At 42.9% G+C, this 19,206-nt stretch overlaps 1 protein-coding gene across 1 annotated transcript in view; it reads right to left on the bottom strand.

The window, feature by feature from the left end:
- The window catches only part of COL6A5 (collagen type VI alpha 5 chain), an 82,694-nt gene that overhangs the window by 30,894 nt on the left and 32,594 nt on the right, over window positions 1–19,206 (bottom strand). The window contains exons 17-30 of the mRNA XM_077750883.1: window positions 17,362–17,424; window positions 16,483–16,548; window positions 15,967–16,020; window positions 12,156–12,191; window positions 11,584–11,646; window positions 10,113–10,175; window positions 9,014–9,076; window positions 7,347–7,409; window positions 5,908–5,958; window positions 5,742–5,777; window positions 3,832–3,894; window positions 2,733–2,795; window positions 316–351; window positions 163–199 (exon numbers count right to left, since the gene is read on the bottom strand). Coding sequence (XP_077607009.1) covers window positions 163–199; window positions 316–351; window positions 2,733–2,795; window positions 3,832–3,894; window positions 5,742–5,777; window positions 5,908–5,958; window positions 7,347–7,409; window positions 9,014–9,076; window positions 10,113–10,175; window positions 11,584–11,646; window positions 12,156–12,191; window positions 15,967–16,020; window positions 16,483–16,548; window positions 17,362–17,424 — 757 coding nt within the window. The remainder of the gene's footprint in view (window positions 1–162; window positions 200–315; window positions 352–2,732; window positions 2,796–3,831; window positions 3,895–5,741; window positions 5,778–5,907; window positions 5,959–7,346; window positions 7,410–9,013; window positions 9,077–10,112; window positions 10,176–11,583; window positions 11,647–12,155; window positions 12,192–15,966; window positions 16,021–16,482; window positions 16,549–17,361; window positions 17,425–19,206) is intronic.

Here is a 19,206-nt window from a genome sequence, read left to right as displayed (position 1 = left end):
TGATGTGAGCTGTTCTACTGCAAGTACTCAGGATAAGCCTGCTTCAGGGGACACATGCCACCAGTGGGTTCGGCTTAACGACCCTGCATCCCGACATGACACTCATCCTAAGTGCTTCCGCCAATCATCGACGTCCTTGTTTCATGACACACAGATACTCACGGCTATGGTCCCGCACAAACTGGATCAGATCACATTGCTGGAAAGAAAAAAAGAGTAAGAGAACAGAAACATGAGCACAATGACCTCTGAGAGGCCATGTTTATTTGCCAGTGGACTGGTTGAGTTTTCATTTGTGAATAAGGAGATACGTACAGAATATACAGGCTTCCCTGCCATGCCTTTCATGCCCTAGGAAAATAAAACCAGAGCCAATTATTGGTATGTGAATTGGAGTCTTTAGTGACAAAACAAGAGCAAAGAAAAAAGCACATTCTTAAAAGCACAGCTGGTAGAGAGTGATTAAAGTATTCCTGAACAGATAGATTACAATGCTACTTCCCCCACTTAAATCAATAGTGCAAACTTCTTTGTCTAAATGTGAGATCAGTTAAGCTAATGTCTGCCCAGAGTGAACGGAATTATCTTTCTGGTAATAAGTAAAGAAATTAAAGTATTTTTAAAAGATGTTTGTACTCAAGATATGACACTTAGAAGGTACTTCTCATAAGGAAACTTGAAATGTAAACAACAGACTTCCCAAGGTGTGCCACAAGGAGAGGAATTTACTGAGAATTCAGAGCTACAGATGTATTACAGTTCAAGGAGTTTAAAATGCAGGTGGTAGCACACAACTTCTACATATGCGAACAAACCAGAGATAATTATGTAGCAAAATAGGCATTATACAAAAGAAGAGCATACACAGTCAGCTCATCAATTGCTGAGAGGCTATAAACAAAGGAGTATGCATAATTAGGTGAAATGAATCAAGGAGGCTTCCTAAAAAGAGGTAGTACTTTTTTGACAGCTTGAGCTTTTCTCTTTCCCCCTTATTCCTTTTATCAGAATCAGGCTTCTCCTTGGCAGTGGCTCTTAACATGTTTAATGCACATGGGCCTCTTTGGGCAACTGGTGAATGTTAGTGTGCTGGTTCCAGAAAATGCTATTACAGGCTCAAAATCATACAGTTTCACTATCCTCAGAAGCTCAACCAGGGATATCAGTGTAAGAATCCCTGTTCTAAATGACAACTGGGTCATCTGTCCATCCATCCATCCATCCATCCATCCATCCATCCATCCATCCACCCATCCACCCAATAAACAGTTAACTGTCTGCTGAATGCTGAGGTGGCCCATTGTGTGCTGCCGGTGTTACCCAGAAATGCTGTGGCATCCATAATTCTACCCACCGGGAACACATGCTTCTGACCAAAATCAGGAAATTAACTATCTCACTAGGAGATGCAGGGGGTCATCCTTCCTTTTATAGATTATGGCAGAAGACGGAAAAGAATGCTCAGCCATTGAAACAGAGAGAGGAACAGTTTTTGGCTAATAAAGAGTGTAAGGCAGCCCACATCTTACAGAGGATCAGAGCAGAGGAGCGTCTTTCCTAAAGGATTGGATTGGAGAAGATCTTGGAGCAAGTTCTTAAGCAGAGGCTGAGGATTGAGAGCCCAAGACAAAGAAGTTGATCTGATTCTAGCAGCCCCAAGTTAGAGAAACCACACTCTAGGGACCAGCAGCACCAGGACAGTGAAACCACACTCTAGTGGACCAGCAAGGCCAAGCACAAGGCCAGGAAGATGCACTACCCCCCACATGAGAGCTTCAAAATCTGGAAAGGAGATAGATAAATCCAGGCCCGATCAGTATGACTCAGAGACTAGATTTTCACCCACATGACTATGAATATTCACCAGGTCCTTAATGTGAAAGAAAAAAAAAGATGTATCAGAGTGTCCTTACAGCTAGTGGACTCTCAATCTACTGTCATCCACAAAACATCCATATTTTTGTTTTCTCTATAAGGTCCCAAGTTAAAGAACTCCTCCAGGGAGTCTCAAAATGCTCAGAATGCACAAAACAAGATAAGTGGTTTTTCCACTCTGTATGCAATGCTCCCTGCACCTCTGACATAAACCCAGCTGCTGGCAACATCTAGTTCTTACCTGAGTGTGCTCATCAGGGGAGAGAGACATGTAAATAAATCATTATGATAACATGGGAAGCACTAAAATAGAGATACGGATATTTCATCAGTGGGAGATGTGTCTGACTCTGTGCAGGAATGCTTCCAGAAGTGATTTTTCTCTTCCGGTGGAAGCCCACTGGAAACTTGCAGTTATAGTTCCAAATCTCTCTAGAACCTACATTTTGAAGATGGGAAGGCAACAGTGATTTGGGAAACTCTATTAGCTTGTCGCGCATGATGGAACTTTGCCAGGACATCTTTACGAAGCTTATTATCCCATCCTATTTTTATAAAACTCAGTAAAAAAAAAAAAAATAACAGTGACAGCTAGTATTTACATTGAAATTTACCATTCACAAAGAGTGCTCACATTTGAATATCTGATCCTCACAGCTACCTTTTGAGGTGGTAGGACAGGATAGGTCACCCCCATTTTAGAGGTAAACTGAGAGACCAGATGACTGGCCCAAGGGCACAGACCTAGCAAGAAGAATTTGGACTTGGATCCAGTGGTCTGACTTTAAATTCTGTACCCCTTCCATTGAATATCTAGAAACCAGTATAGGCTACTTAGCTCTCATGGGTGTACTTACTCTCCGTCCGGGGGGGCCTGGGGGTCCCTGAGATCCCTCTGCTCCTTTCAAGCCTACAGTGAGCTGCAGATAGAAGATGCCTTAGTTTTCCACACTGTCTATGCACGGAGAATACCTAAGTTTTAATGAGACTTCATAATTTAAAAAAAAAATTTTTTTAAAGAATGCAACTGTTAATATGTCAAGTAAATTCCTTATTTATAATATAAATAGCCATTCTTAACCATTGGTAAGTATCCATTTCCCTCTTAGCCTCTCCATTTAGTGACATACTTTTCTCTGGCACTGGCTATGCATTTAAATCTAAATTGGACATAAACTAGGATTGGTGATATATATATATACTATATTACACTAGAGCACACAGAGATCTAATTAAAAACCTCCCATCTGCAAATGATCAAACACAAAAAATAATTCTCCACATATATAAGAGGACACGGGTGTGCTGTGTCATTCCCATACTTCAAGGTGATAGATGTGGACGCTAATGAAATTTATCCAGCCAGATGGAAAATATCTGTTGAACCGCATCTCTTTCATGCTGACAATGACCGCTGATATTACACTCAAACTTCAGAATGAAAGGATGCTTGTCTCAGCATTTTGTTTTTTAAAAAATTATAACACAACTATACACTTCGCTAATTAGAAGATCTCAACAGCCTTCCTGAAAATGAATACCCTAGATGACCTTGGTTATGAGTAGTGGAATTGTGAGAAAACCCTTAGAGACAGAGAAGATGTCAGCTTCATTCCCACACAGGGTTAATATTCTGGGCTTTAATATGTGCCTTAGAAAATACTGGAAGGCACTGACATTTCTTGGAACAGCCAGCTATCAATCTGTAAATCTTTAAAACAGTTCAGATTCATGGAACCATAGAATTTTGGAGCTGGAAGTAACCTTTGGTGTCAAGTTCAAGTCTCATGTTAGAGAAACAGAGACCCTGAAGAGGTGTGGTAAAGGTCACAGAGCCAGGAAGTGGCATTTCAGATGCTCTTGGGTTAGATCAATGATCCACATTTATTATTACAACATAAAGGCCAGAGTCTTCCAAAGAAACATTTATTATTTCTGGAATTATGGGCCACTTACCGTTAATCCCTTAAATCCTTTGCGTCCAGGACCACCAGGAAGTCCGGGATCGCCAGCATCACCCTAAAGATTCAAATATAAGAAATCAAGATATTAAAATATTTGCTATGAAATAAGAGAAATAATTCTCTCATATTTAAAACCTAATTGATCTTATGACTATGCTATGAATTAAACATTAAATGTCATCTTCTGTCACTTGGAACAAGGTCACTGATACACTTAAATATTCCCTCAAACTATTCTTAATTTTCTAATACAAATATTTATGCATAAATATCAATGCAATGGCTACCCAATCAGTTACTAAAAATATCTAAAGAAAGAATGCTTGAAAATCAGGAAAAACATATGGAGTATTAACCACAGAAAATACTAAACAATTAATTACTTCCTAAATTCATAAATCACTTCTGAAAAAGCTGAAGGTTAAAAAAATATTTACTCTGAATTTGGTGGGAAATGAATTTTAGCACCTATTTATCAAAAAAACCTTTAATTTCACATTTATCCCTAAATTGAAATATGCTAATTTTCTCCCTTTATCAGTAAATTAGAAAATTGGTCTTTTACAATGAGAACACTTGTCCTAACAGTTCCTTCTTTTTTTAAAAAAAAAAAATTTTTTTTTTAATGTTTTTTATTTATTTCTAGGAGAGAGAGAGAGAGAGACAGCATGAGCAGGGGAGGGTCAGAGAGAGAGGGAGGCACAGACTGAAACAGGCTCCAGGCTCTGAGCTGACAGTCAGCACAGAGCCCGACGCGGGGCTCGAACCCACGAACCGCGAGATCATGACCTAAGCGAAAGTCGGACGCTTAACCGACTAAGCCACCCTGGCGCCCCCCTAACAGTTCCTTCTTGAACCATTCTCTAACCTAAGGAAAGAATCTCTTCTGGTAATTCAGCAATTAAAAGCACTTTTTAAAAAATGCATTTTTAGTTTTTAATTTTTTTAATGTCTTTATTTTGAGAGAGACAGAGAGTGAGCGGGGGAGGGGCAGAGAGATGGAGACACAATCTGAAGCAGGCTCCAGGCTCTGAACTGTCAGCACAGAGCCCGAGGTAGGGCTCAAACCCACAGACTGTGAGATCATGACCTGAGCTGAAGTCGGATGCTTAACCGACTGAGCCACCCAGGCGCCCCTGAAAGCACTTGAAAAAGGATTCCAAAATTGGCTGTTTTCCTGTAGTTGATTTGATTTGCTTAGACATTCAATTTTTTTTAATCCATATTTTGCATTTTAATTTGGGCACCAAGCATTGGAAGACACTTCTGGAAAGGATGCTTAAAGAAATAGGGGGAGGAATCTTATTACAGAACTCCAGTGCATAAAAACAGATATAATTGGAGCTACTCTGCCTGAAATATAAGGGTATGTCTAGTTGGAGAGCATGGAGATGGATTTTTCAATCTGCGAGGCAATCAGGAATTCTGGAAAACGTTTCATCAGGAGAGGAACATAAGTAGGTTACACTGTGGAAAACATCAAGTTGACAGCAGTGTTTGGGATTAACCGAAGCAGTAAGAAGGTGATAATGGAGACCAATGAGGAGAAGGTTGTCATCTTTCAGGGGAAGGGAAGTGAAGGCCACAATAATAAAGAACAAACAGCAACTGAAGCCAAGGGTTTTGAATGAGATTGCCAAGGTGAGAAAGCCAGAGGACAAGAGGAGTAAACTGGAGGAGATATGGAGGTAGAGTTTCAAGACCAGCACCTTCAGGAAACAAAGGACAGGACTGTCTTTTCCAACTTGAAGATTCATTCATAGTAGTTAAGTATGGTCCTTTATTCATGAAGTCCTGGAAAAACAACTGCCCTGCTTCCTTTTTTTTTTTTTTTTTTAACCTCAATTCTGAAGTAAAAGTTAAGATCATGGTAATTTCAAAAGAAGGACACGTGCACAGTACCTTTTGCCCCATATCTCCAGGGAATCCTCTTGGACCCTACAATTTGCAGCAGAGAACATAAATAAGTCAACATAGCACTTCTGCAGTATGATTGTTTCTTCTTCTATTCTTTAGGCTTGTTTCATCAGTTAAAGAAATGATTAAAACAACAATTTTTCATATTTACCTTTACTCCTTTTCGTCCCATTTGGCCATAGCCTGGGATGCCGTAATCTCCCTGTGGACATACCAGTTCATTTTAATTTCTCAAAAGTGAAACTTAATTGTAATCTATACTGGTGTCAGGAGTGAAGCACTGGGCACTTCCATGCAGAGGCACCCTTATCAGTGACCTTGAACTCTGGGGACATGCACATCGTTGGGTTTTCCTCACTTGCTGGGATGTGCCTTGGTACTTTGGCCAGGTCCTCTCTGCAAACATCGCAGGAGGCAGAGGGATGGTCAATCACGACCAATGGAGTCAGTGGCAATTACTTGCATGGAAAATTAGGAGCTGGTTCAAAGAACATGGGTGAGGAATTCCCCAAAGACAAATGGAAAAATGTCATCCTCACCAGTAGTCAAAGAAACGCAATTTGAAATGGTAATGAAAAATTATTTTTTGTTAATGAAATTGGTATAGATGAAAAAAGGAAAGTGACAAACCCACTGTTGGTGTGGATGCCCTGAGGTGAGCATTTTCCTATGTAACACATGAGTGCATAGATCATTGAATACTCCTAAGTATTCTTCCTAAGGGCACTTGGCAAAAGAGGTGCATGTTCTTTGAACCAGTCATGCTACTTCTTGAAATTTCTACATGGAAAATATGATTTTGTCTAAAAATCCAGTTAGATGCAAGAATGCTCTTTGCTGTGCTGTTTATGACAGTAAAAAAAAAACAACAAATTAAGTATTCAACAGCAAGAGATTGGTCAAATGAACTAAGGTACATACATTCAGTAGACTCTTTTGAAGCTACTGAAAATAATATTTAGAGCGAAATGTAATGCTATGGAAATGCTCATGACACACTGTTAAGAGAGGAAAACAGTCATTTTTTTTTTGTATCTCCAGGATGTTAATAATAAATATTTCAAAATAGTGAGACTATGGGTAATTTTTCTTTCCCTCTTCCCATCTTCTAAGCTTGGTAAATTTGCTACAATATGTATACACAAGCATTTATAATAAACATTATTTTTGAACAGAAATAATGGCATTGGCCACTCCATTCACAGAGGCCTTGGTACAGCCAGAGCCACTAGAACAGGTGGCTCGTGTCTTGGCTCTGTCCCCTTCTTGTTGCTGTCCTCGAGTTTTGCAAGACAGGGAGAGAAACGGGTAGTGCTGTTTTTCAATGGCCATCTATTGATATGGCCATCCTGGCTGTGGAAATACTGAAACGTTACCCAGTAGCCTCTCTGCATGCCCCCTTTCCCTCTTGCTGTTTTCTCTTGTTTTAACAGACAGACTAGCTCTAGAATGAGAGCTGCATCTTCCTAGGAGGTCCTAAAATACCTTCAACACTCAAGGTACTTAGGCTGATGGCCTCAGTCCCCTTATCTTGCCCTCAGAACTAAGCACTTGGAGCCGCGAAAAGATAAGGGTCCTGAAAGGTCATACCTGTTTTCCTCGCTGTCCAGGCGGGCCTACTGGCCCTGGATCTCCAAGAATTCCACTTTCTCCCTAGTGAGTGAGACAAAAAGACCTTCAGGTCAGTAAAATCCAAACTGGCTCCCACTAGAGGAGATTGAGATGGGAAATCTCAAAGCTCTCTGTGAGGGTTCAGTGCTCAGCCAGGGCATGGGGTGTAGGAAACCAGTAATGATCTTCCCAAAGGTAAGCAGAAAACATCAGCACAGCCCAAGGCTGGGCACAAGCACTGCTTTCCTGGTGTTCTAGAAGGACTGAAGGGGAAGGCAAAGGATAGAAAATTTACTCCAGGGAAAGTCGACTCATTGGCTGGTATGTTCGCCCATCCAACAAGTAATCATCCTGCAAAATGAACTGCTGAATATGATAGATGTGGTCCTGCCTCACCAAAAACAGTCTGGTTGGAAAGAGGGACAATTAGACAGACAGAAAATTATAAACTCAGGATGCTACTCCAGTGAAGGGGAGGGGAATCTAAATTGGGCTTGATAAGGGGCACCTGAGTGGCTTGGTTAAGCATCAGAGTTCGGCTCAGGTCATGATCTCACAGTTTATGAGTTCAAGCCCCGTGTAGGGCTCTGTGCTGACAGCTCAGAGCCTGGAGCCTGCTTCGGATTCTGTGTCTCCCTCTTTCTCTGCCCTTCCCCAACGCATGCTCTGTCTCTCTCTCTCAAAAATAAATAAACATTAAAAAATTTTTTAAATAAGTAACTAAATTGGATTTGGAAGGCTAGGGAAGCGGCTGCCTGAAGCACAGGAGCAGGGGTGCAAGGCTTGAGGGCGGAGCTGTGTGAGCAGGAAGGATCACAGGAGGGGTGAGGATGGTCGGGGTAGAGGGAAGGCATTGTTGAGAAGCCTAGGGCAGGCACGTGGGAGGGAAAAGAGCTCTGAAGCCTCAGAATTAAACAGGGTCAGAGAGCCTTCTAAGCTCCTTTAAAGTCTAGCGGTTTTCCTAAGAGCTACAGGGAAATTAAGACTGGCTGCCTAATTTGTGGGGCTCAGGGTACAATGAAAGCATAGGTCCCGTCCTCAAATACTAAGACTTGCAAGATGGTGGCAGCAAGACATTAAACCAAGCATGAGGCCTTTTTAAGTGCCTCCCCCACCCCCAACCTCCTGTGTGACCGCATAGTTGCCAGTCTGAGGAAGCTGGCTGTGGAGGAGGAAGCCACTCAAACGTTTTCTGCAGGGAGTGGGATTCTCAAGAGGCCAACGGTCTGCTGTCTGACAGTCCCTGACAGAGCTGCTTCAGACACAGTAGAGTGAATTAGAGAACTGTGCACCAGCAGATTTGAGTCTGGACAGCCCCCCCTTCCCTCTTCTGGGGACTCTGCCACCTGCGTACATTCATGCCTGCAGGAAGTCGGGGACTTGAAGAGAGTTTTCAGATGGCTGAAGATGGTTTTCAGATCTCACGATGGCTGAGATCACAGTGTGTCTTCTTGTGAAACAGGGCAGTGTCAGGAAGAGACAAGCATTTAGAAATTCTTTGCTCAATGGAAGCAAAAGAATGTAACTGCAGAAAGGAGGTGGATGGCTGATGGTGCCTGGCTTATGTGAGGAATTAATATGGAAATCAGGAAAAGAAGGGAAGTACTTTTTTCTCAGATTTGAAATCTGTAGGAGATGACACTTACTTTTTTTCCTGAAGGTCCAGGATTTCCAACATTCCCTTTAGCTCCCATCGGCCCAGGAAAGCCCTGAACGAAAATAGGAGACATGTAAGGCAGCATTGCAGCAATTCCTGGAAAGCCCATTAGATTAGTTTTGCTTTTCTTCATGTCCTTTCCAACAGCTCCTTGATACCTGCTTAACAAGAGACCCAGCCACCCAGGGGAGAGAGACATGTTTGCTGAAAGTAGGTGGCTCAGGTAAGAGTCCTGTTTAGAGGACCACAAATCTTCATCTGCAGGGACACCACTAGTCTGCCCGGGGCCTTCGTGAGAAACAGAAAGGGTGTGCTTGACATGACACGTGTTATTTCCACATGCGGCAAATTGGCTGGAATGGACTGACTTTGTGAGAACGAGACATTGCCACTCGTGAAGGTTGCACCACACGTGCATCTAAAACAGAATGTGCTTCAGTCCCCATCTGAAAGTGGGCACAAGTGTCTTCCGCAAACATGCCAGCATGATAATGAGGCAAACATAGGTATTCCTTATGAATTCTCGCTGTCGGAGCTGAAGAACTGAACAGAATCAGGACATTTTTCATAGGAATCCCTCACCATCCCCACTCGTATTACTCACGGTCAGAAACCCAGAGACCAAATAGATTCAGAGGGTGAACTGAGGAATCAAATCAGTTTGGATGGCGAGGGATCTTTGTAGAGTCCGTTTCAAATATCTACAGTCGGTGGAGATACATGTGGCACAGATACATTTTTAAAAGTTAGAAAAACCAGCAGAGCATACCAGGTTTGGGAATGCTCACAAGTCGGCAAGATCTGGACTCTTCCAAATTCTTTCTTCAGGCTGATGTGATGCGTCTGTGCTCTCCCAGTAAAACCCCAGTGAAGGGGTGAGAGGAGGGCTTACATGATGTGCAAGGAATTGGGGCTGTGCTAAAATTTGCTCCCGATTCTTTTTGTCTCAAATGTGTCCCAAGTTAATTGAAAAATAAAATACCCCAAATGCAGATAATATAAAATAAACTATATATGAAGATGTTTTTGAGGTAGGAGAAAAGGGTCTCATTGGAGGCCATTGACTCCAATGTTGCTGAGTCACTCACCTGAGGTCCTTTGTGCCCTTGACTTCCCTTCTCTCCTTTGCTGCCAGGAATTCCATTTACTCCCTATTGTGGTAACGAGACAAACATAATTACATGAAGCCAAGAAGACGTACTTTCTTCCTTAATGCTTTTGAAACATGTCCACAGGAAAGCCCTGGTCCAACACTACAAGTCACCTTGTAACTGTGAGGTTAAGCGTATCTTACAAAAGGAATTGAGTAGAGGCCCAGACTCAGTGGTACAGATCTCACTAAGGCATCCCTGCCTGGGTCTAAGACCTTCATCCTCCTCTGATAGGGGAAATCAAAAGGAAACTAAAGGGAGAAACAAAACCCTTAGAAGAAGGAGCTAAGATGTAAACAACGGTCAGATGGATTCCTTTGCTGGGGCAGGTTACCTAGGCCAGAGGGCTCATCATCAGTGTGTAAAATGGAAAGCAAAGTTGTTTCAAGTTAGCACAAAAGGACATTTTAGCAGCAGAAGCCCTCTCAGAGGAACTTAAGCATTTTTCCTCCCATATTACCATCAGACGCAAGGTTCTCGTATAGATCTCTTGCATAGAAGAAAAAACTGGCGGCGCTGGTAATGTTTCCCACTACCAAGGCACCAGCTGTACACTGGCCCTTGCTGCCCAGTGCACACGGTGGTTGCACGCACGGGACCAGCCTTGGCTGGAAGCCTGAGTATCAAAGGGACCCTGGAGTAGCTGAGTGAATGTCACCCTTCTCCCTCCAAAGGGGAGATGGATCTGGGCTGTCACATGGTGATTCAATCCATAGGGTTTGCTAGCTGGTGGCTTGATTCAGGGACCCTGGCAGGGTTCCCTCAAGAGAATACCAAATGCTACCTTAGTGTTAGGATCTGAAACTTCCTAAAAGGAAAATGAACTCTTGAGAGGGTCTTAGGTCTATGCACACCTTCCAGACAAGCTCTGGCTTAAAGTGGGCTCCATAAGGTAACTAAATACCCATGTGTTACAAACCCATTCCCAAGGGATGAACCCAGCACCTTTCCAACATGAAAGAGAGACAGAGGTGTCCTGACTCCAATGCCCATATCAGTAATGATATGATCAAGANCAACTCCTGCCTTGAACACTCTTGGAAATCTTGGAAAGCAAAAGATAGGGCTCAGGAACCTACTGATTACTAACTAGTAATTATTACCAATTAATAGTAATTAGTTGATTACTAATAATAGTAAGGTCTTTATTACCAACAAGCTGATACACTACTAGGTGAGCACAGAGCATCCATTTCCTCTCTTCATAAGCTGCAAAACAGGAGCAGGTATGATGAAGCAAAATCACTCCCCCACGATGGGAAATGTATCATTCCAGAAGCATGGACCACGGAGGAGGGCAGCAGCAGATTAAGCATTTCTCAGTTATTTTTATACAGAACTACCCACTGGCTTCCCATTGGAATAACTCAGCATTATTTATCGATATTTATGAAATACTTCAACACACCTGTGGGCCTTGTAATCCGTCAGCTCCCTGGGTGCCTGGAAGTCCAGGATTTCCCGGCTCCCCCTGATGAACAAGTTGTCAGTGTTAATACTGTCTCCACGTAGTTTCCATAGAGATTTTCTCTTTAGACTATCTAGTGCTGTAATACATAGTACGTGGGCAATATTTTGACTGAACCTTGGCTCACCCCTTACCGTACCTAGGACTTTATTCATTTCCATACTAAAAATGAACACAAGATTGTTTCTTACTCCCGTGAAGAGTTTCACTCCCATCCAGTTGATTCCTAGTGCTAGTGAAAAGCAGTCAAATACCTAACATTTGGGATCGCACAGGTCCTCTTATCTATGAGGTGTCTGTGAAGATGGCTCTGCCCTAGGTCAGGCCTGTCCAGTTCCTGGCAGCTGAATGATGGACACTTCTGTTTCCCCTCCAGGGGTGGGGCCGTGTCTATTGCTCTACACCTCCTGTAACATTATCCTCACATTCTCTTTCATTCCCAGTGCCATCTGCACATGAGGACTCTCCTGGCAACCAATGACCTCGCAGGGCAGGAAGTAAAGTGTACTTACCGAGGCACCTGGGGGCCCCCTTTGGCCTTCCCTTCCCTGGAACAGAAAAGGCAAAGCGTTAGTGTGTATGTATCCAAGTGGAGGGTTCTTAGAGGCAAACCAGACAGTTTCATTCCCTGACAGACATAAGAAATGAGTAGCTCACAGAAATGGCTTCCCCGAGGCACTTTCCAAAGACAAGAGTTTTCACACTGGGCATTTCATTATGGACTAACATTTGGGGGATTGATTGAAAGCCAATCTGAAAGTCATTACAGATCCGGCTCCAGTCTGACAATTATTCAGGAGGTTGTTTGGAGAATCAAATCATTCTGAAGAACCTGTCTTCTATTCCTCTCTCTTCAGCAAATTCCACAGAGTACTGTCTACTGTCTGCTAATCAGAGGCTTCCTACGTGAGAACAAGCTGTGTCCTGTCTGTCTCTCTGTCCTAGGCCCTGAATGTAACTTAGGGGAGAGTAAAAATTGTTAGGTTCAGTGCTTCACACATAGGCCTACTGAGGTTTGTTTCCATGGAATTCTAAAAGAAGGAAATGGCCGATGGGGTCTGCTCAACCATGTGGTGGTCCAGTGGCCTGGCTGCCGGCCATGTTCACCTGAGAAAGGGACTGATCTCTGAAGCCTGAAATCTGTCTGCACTTAACCAGAGGTGATTTCCTTGTCACCAGCTCAGGCTCCCCACCTAGTGGCTGCCTTTGCCACACTGTCTCCAGAGAGTGTACAAGGCGGGTGTTCAGACCCCAGATTTTAACTTCTTTTTCCCTACACAGCCACAGGAAAATCTATACCCTCATGTCTCCCTCCCCCCTGCCCCTCCGAGAGAGCTAGGGAACATCTCGATCATCAATCTACTTTGTATTGTGATAAATGACTATGATTCTTTCAGGTACAAGACAAATACTTAAAAAAAATTCTATTCATGCATTCAGAAAGGCAGCCATGGAAATTATTTCAGAATCGGTTTTCTTCCAACTGCCTACCTTCCAAATTTCCTTAGAATGAACTACTTGACCAAGTATCATCGCTACCAGGTTGGCTAATGATTAGAATTTGTTCTGCCCCCTTGATTCAGGTACTCTGCTTTCAAAATGCAAATGCCCTTTGGGAGAAGTTACCCATTGTAACTGTGAGCTCTTTGTACCTTGATGTGACTAACAGAGCTTCTGACATGAAAGCAGGGAAGAAACAGCAAACAAAGGTTGAGGCCACTATTACCCAGTGATGTCATAATTTCATTAAAAGGGTAAAAGAGTTTTTGTCCTACATACAAACAATACTGCACAATGGTTAGGGATGTGTCTATAGAAGTCAGGCATTCTTGAGCTCAAGGCTGCCCTTTAAAGCTTGTGTGGCATAGAGCAATGGCATAGTAAGCCTTAGTCAGGGGGTCAGGACTCCAGACTCTGGTGTGGTACAGTCCAGGTTCAAACCCCACTTCTGCCACTTGCTACCTATCCTGATCCTAGGCAAGTGTTCCAAGGGTCCTTGTTATTCTCATCTGTAAAATGGATACAATAATAGTATCTACCTATAGGCTTGTTATGAGGATTTAATGAGTTGATGTTTAAGGGTGATTTGATAAGGACCTGGCATAAAATAAATGCTACAGAAGTATAAATACTATTATTTGGAGGCATTTGTGTGTTTTTTAAATGTTTATTTATGAGAGAGAGCACAAGTCGGGCAGGAGCAGAGAGACAGGGAGACAGAGGATCTGAAGTGGGCTCTGCACTGACAGCAGCAAGCCCCACCTGGGGCTCCAACTCACACACTGAGATCATGACCCGAGCCGAAGTCTGACGCTCAACTGTCTGAGCCACCAGGTGCCCATATAAACATTTGTGTGTGAGAGGCCAAAAACAAGGGACCTGGAATGTCGTTTTTTGTGCTCTGGTTCTCAGTACATCAAGCCCCTGTCGTAGCAACAGCTGGCACAATCAACTTGCATAAGTTGGAATTCTGTCCCACAGGAGGCCATGTCTTAGGTTTGCTTGTGTTCCTAGAATCTGTTATCTACTTAAGATCCTCTGACCCTCATAGAGAATTCTGGCCTCCACTGGAAAAGTAGGGGAAGAGGTTTATTCACCCTTGTTCAGTTCAGGAGAGGAGAGGTTACAAAGGAGGAGCTGGGCAGGAAAATGGGTGAAGATGGGAGATGGGGGCTGACAGCCTCCTGTCTCTGAAGTGACTTAGAGTCACTGGCTGGTTTGTCCAAGTAGTAATCCCCAGCCCCATCCTTAGCATCTCTTTTCAAAAGTGTTTGATTGAGGGGGACAGTTATAAAGCTATTTCAAACTAAGAGTATTTTCTCTTAAGCCAAGAAAAATACACATTTATCTTTAAAATTTATTGCATGTAGGGGCACCTGGGTGGCTCAGTCAGTTAAGCATCTGACTTTAGCTCAGGTCATGATCTCACAGCTTGTGGGTTTGAGCCCCGCGTCAGGCTCTGTGCTGACAGCTTGGAGCCTGGAGCCTGCTTCAGATTCTGTGTGTGTGTGTGTCTGCCCCTCCCCTGCTGTGCTCTGTCTCTCAAAAATAAATAAATACTAAAAACTTTTTTAAATTTATTGCATGTAGTATATGTTGCTGCTCCCTGGATTCCTCTGGTTAATTTTGATTCTTTTGTGTGGAGATCAGGGCAAAGTCCCAGAGAATTTTTACCAGAAGCACCAGGAAGCCTAAGCCAACTGACTGTAGCTCCTATCCCATAAGAACTAAGATTCAAGACTGACTGCCAGCTCAGAGCCTGGAGCCTGTTTCGGAGTCTGTGACTCCCTCTCTCTCTGACCCTCCCCTGCTCATGCTGTCTCTCTCTCTCTCCTAGAAATAAATAAAAATTAAAAAAAAAAGAACTAAGATTCAAGATAAACAAAGCAAGAGGGATTACAACACATTTCTCCACTATCTAGCTCAGAGAAAAAGGCAATCAGCCATGGCCTTCAGAGGGATGAGAAGACTCCAAGTGTGTGATAGAAAAGGAAGCCAAGTATTTTCAATTCTCGATTGAACAATACGCAGCGTCAAATTTAGGAGGCTGTGCATTATTGTCTTTTTATGATATCCATTCTGAGTGTATGATAAAAGGGTTTCTAACACATTATAAATATCATCTCCCATTTCAGTAGTCCACAAAAAGGAAAATGGTTTCTTGGTTGTTCCACAAAAAGAAGGGGAAATCCAGTATTCCTGTTTTAGGCCTGATATCACAGGGGATGCTATCAAGTTGCCCTAGGCTCTCAAGGGTGCCACAGGCTTGTCCCTAGTCACCAGTGCTTGGGTTCATTCAAGAAAATGTATCTGTGATTCTTCTTTCCCATTGGTGACATAGGAAGATAAAGAGAATGAGTTTACCCAATTCACATTCTTATAGAAGCTCCAAGATGCTAAGCTACCCAAGGAGGACTTTCATGTTAAAGGCGCTGTCTCTCTCCAAAGACTTTCAAAAGCCTCTGGAAGGTGGAAAGAGGAAGGCAGACTGTCACCGAGGTTCTCAACTAAGAGCAATTTTGCCCCCTGGCCTCTCTCCCCACTCCCCCTCATCCCACACGTTTGGCAAAATCTGCAGATGTTTTTGCCTGCCACAACTTGAGGGGAGTGAGTGCTACTGACATCTAGTGGGTAAAGAACAAGGGTGCTCTTAGACATCCTGGAATGTACGTGACAACCCCTCACATCACCTAGCCCCAAATGACAATAGTGCCAATGTATCAGTCCTGGACCGGCCAACTCTGCAGTGGCAAATACTGTGAAAACCTTTATGACATCTTCAAATGATGAGGAGAGGAAATAAATGTTCAAGGAAAAACTTACCCATCTTCCTCTGGAATTAGGATCACCTGGAATCCCTGTTGGTCCAGTTCTACCCTAGAAATACAATTGTTCCCCAAGGTCTTAAGGCAATATATTCTGACTGATTACATCAGCATAAAAACCTCATGCACTATTAAAACAGCAGAGCAAATCTGTCATGCTAGAATCTCCTGCATTTTAACACTATTGGGTATGTATCCGTTAAAGAGGAAAATGGTATGGCAACATGCACTGCTAACAATCCGTTTCCCCATATAATAATATCACCTGCCAGAAACTTAATAATTTTAGCTATAAACATATAACTTGGTACAGATGTGTCTTGTTTTCAAAAAATAATGCTCTTTTAAATGTGAACTCAGGAGTATTATTCAATTATAGAAGGGTTACATATTTTATTAAATAATTAATTAAGACTTCATGAAAGCCTCCATTTAGTAACAGAATTAATCATTCATATATATATATATATAAATAAGTCTAGAGGTTCTATGTACATAAAATAGAACCAATTACTTGTCTTCCTTGTTCTCCTTTGGAACCCTTTTGTCCTTTGATGTTACTGTTTCGTCCTGGATTACCCTAGAGGAAGATTTAAAAAGTATTTCAGAACCAAGGGATATCAGCTTTTTTTTTTTTTCAAATACAACAGTACAATGTTCAAGTATTGAGCTAATTGGGGTTAAGTGAGGAGGGGTGATAGAAAATTCTCCATATTTGAAATTCATCAGTTTCTGAAAAAAAAATGTTTCCCCAAGTTTGAAGAGGGTTNAATGGTGGGGGAAAGGGAGAGAGGCAAACCATGAGAGACCCTTGAATGTTGACAAAAACTGAGGACTGATGGATGGGGGGGGGAGGGGGGAGGGGCATGGAGGCGTAGTAAGATTCCCTTGCAACTGAGTCTGCAGATAGGGAATCTGTAAGATTAGAAGCCCGATAAACAAAGCCATGGAAATGTCTCTCCCAAAATGACTTGGGAAGTCTCAACATAACAATAAGGATGATTAAGAGGTAACCCCGCGTTCCCAGCTCCAAATTCTTTTTAAGTTTTATTTATCTTTTGAAGAGAGAGCACAAGTGGGGGAGGAGCAGAGACAGAGGAGGACAGAGGATCCGAAGTGGGCGTTGTGCTGAGAGGTCGGCAGCAGGGAAGCCAACGCGGGGCTCAAACTCACAAACCGTGAGATCGTGACCTGAGCCAAAGTCAGATGCTCAACCAACTGAGCCACCCGGGTGCACCAAAATTTTCAATCTAATCAGCCAAGATCAGACGTGGACAGATTTTTCCCAATACCTACTGCCCCCACTTCCAAGACAAGCCTCTGCCGAGAGGTTAGCGGGAGACACAAGGGAAAGGAGACAGAATTCAGAGCCAACTAGATCCTCGTAACTTACAGGATCTCCTGGGAAGCCCTTCTCCCCATGTCCTCCAGGCGGGCCTCTCGAACCTGGGCTGCCCTAAAAAAATAAATAAATAAAATGAGCTTCTGAGTTGGCTTGTAGGAGGGTTTCAGAATGGTGTTAAAATGTCAAGAAAGGTTGTGGCGGCAAGAAAGTCAATCAGACAAAATGATCCATGTTCCTTTCTCCCAGCCAGTTTCCTCAGACTTCTCAAGCAGTACTCAGTTCAGTCTTAAAAGATCAAGATTCTCTATAGTCAGGATTGTCTATAGTGAAGTTGAGTCATGGGAAAACTCTCACGATCTAGCGTAGCAACGTCCCACAGAACTTTCTGCACCAATAGGAATATTCTCTGTCTGTGTTGTCTAATATGTGGCTAATATGTGGCTAATATATCTAGCCATTTGTGGCTATTGAACACATGAAATGTGGCTAGTGCCACGGAAGAGCAGAACTTTTCACTTGCACTAATTTGAATTTAACTAGTCCTATAATGCTAGTGGGTGTTGTATTGGACATCCCAGCCAGTCTAGGAACTTCTGACATTTATAATGAAATTGCCCACCGGAAACCTCCACAGAAATGTTCCAGCTGACAACTCAAACTCAAGTGTTCCCAACTAAGCTTGCCCAAGCCAGCGTCGTTCAAGGCATTTTGAATGACTCCTCATTTCCTGCTTCTCTGGCCACCTAGATCTAGAGATCTTATGACCCGGAGCCAGAACTAGGGTGAGAGAAGCAAGTCGCCTGGGGTGCAGGATTTAGGGAGACACGCTTTGCAGAGCTCTTAGAATGAGTCCTTAAAGCCTGCACTCATTAAAGTGCGCATTCCAGCTCGGGCCCTGCCATTTCCTTAGTATGTCTTGTGTCTGTTCTCACTGATGCTGCTTTACTTGAAGGTCACTTCTCACCTTGAATATTCCAGATCCTCTCATCTACGTCATTTCTGATACATTCTCCACACCACTGACAAGTAATATTTGCAACATGCAAATTCAGTAGTGGCCCCCATACTAAAAACCTTTTAAAGGTTCCCAGTCGCCTAATGGTTAAAAGCTTAACTCTTCCACATGGCTCACCTGTGCCTTCCCAATCTCTTCCCACCACCATTAAAACCTCACCTCCCTCTACTCCAAAGCTCAACTTGCAGTGAGCCTCGTGTCTTTGCTGTTCCCTCTGTCTAGAATGGCCTTCCTCCATGTCTGGCTAATTCCTATCATCTTCAGCTCACAAATCATCTCCTCCAGAAAGACCTTCTGAACTCTCTCTCCACTTGAATTAGGGCTGAGTTAGGTGCCCTTCTCTGGGCTCCCCTGTAGTTGCCTACGACATGGCCTCAATCAAACCCTGCACTGGTAGTAGCAATTAATATGTCCATCTTTCTATGCCTAAGGATCCTTGAGGACAAGGGCAGTGTGGTTCATCTCTGCAGCATATGACTCAGTGCTTGGCACAGGACAGGTATTCAAGGCATACTGCATAAATAAGTGGGTCAGGACATAAAAGCAGAGCTGTTTGGAACCAACTGGCACAGATTAATAAGTATTGAAATGAATTTAAGATAAAAATAGTTTCACTGTGATTTACTACACCAAGGTCACCAAAATAATTCTGTACCTTTCTCTTGATTTTTATGTTTGTTTGTTTGTTTGTTTGTTTTCCCAATGCAACAAAGAGAACAAGGAAGCTGCTGGGAGGCAAAAACAATCATTTTCAGACTATTGAGGAACAAGCCAAAGGAAGAACCTTGCACGTCTTGAATCCCTCACTGGATTTCTTGAAAATTCCCAAATGGGATGAGTAGCATCTGTTCGGTAGTAACAGGCCTTCATTGTGTGGT

The sequence above is a fragment of the Crocuta crocuta genome, unplaced genomic scaffold, assembly GCF_008692635.1.
Source record: "Crocuta crocuta isolate KB4526 unplaced genomic scaffold, BGI_CrCroc_1.0 scaffold279, whole genome shotgun sequence".
NCBI lineage: Eukaryota > Metazoa > Chordata > Mammalia > Carnivora > Hyaenidae > Crocuta > Crocuta crocuta.
The sequence above is the reverse complement of the archived record's forward strand: the minus strand, read 5'-3'. Positions and strand labels throughout refer to the sequence as shown.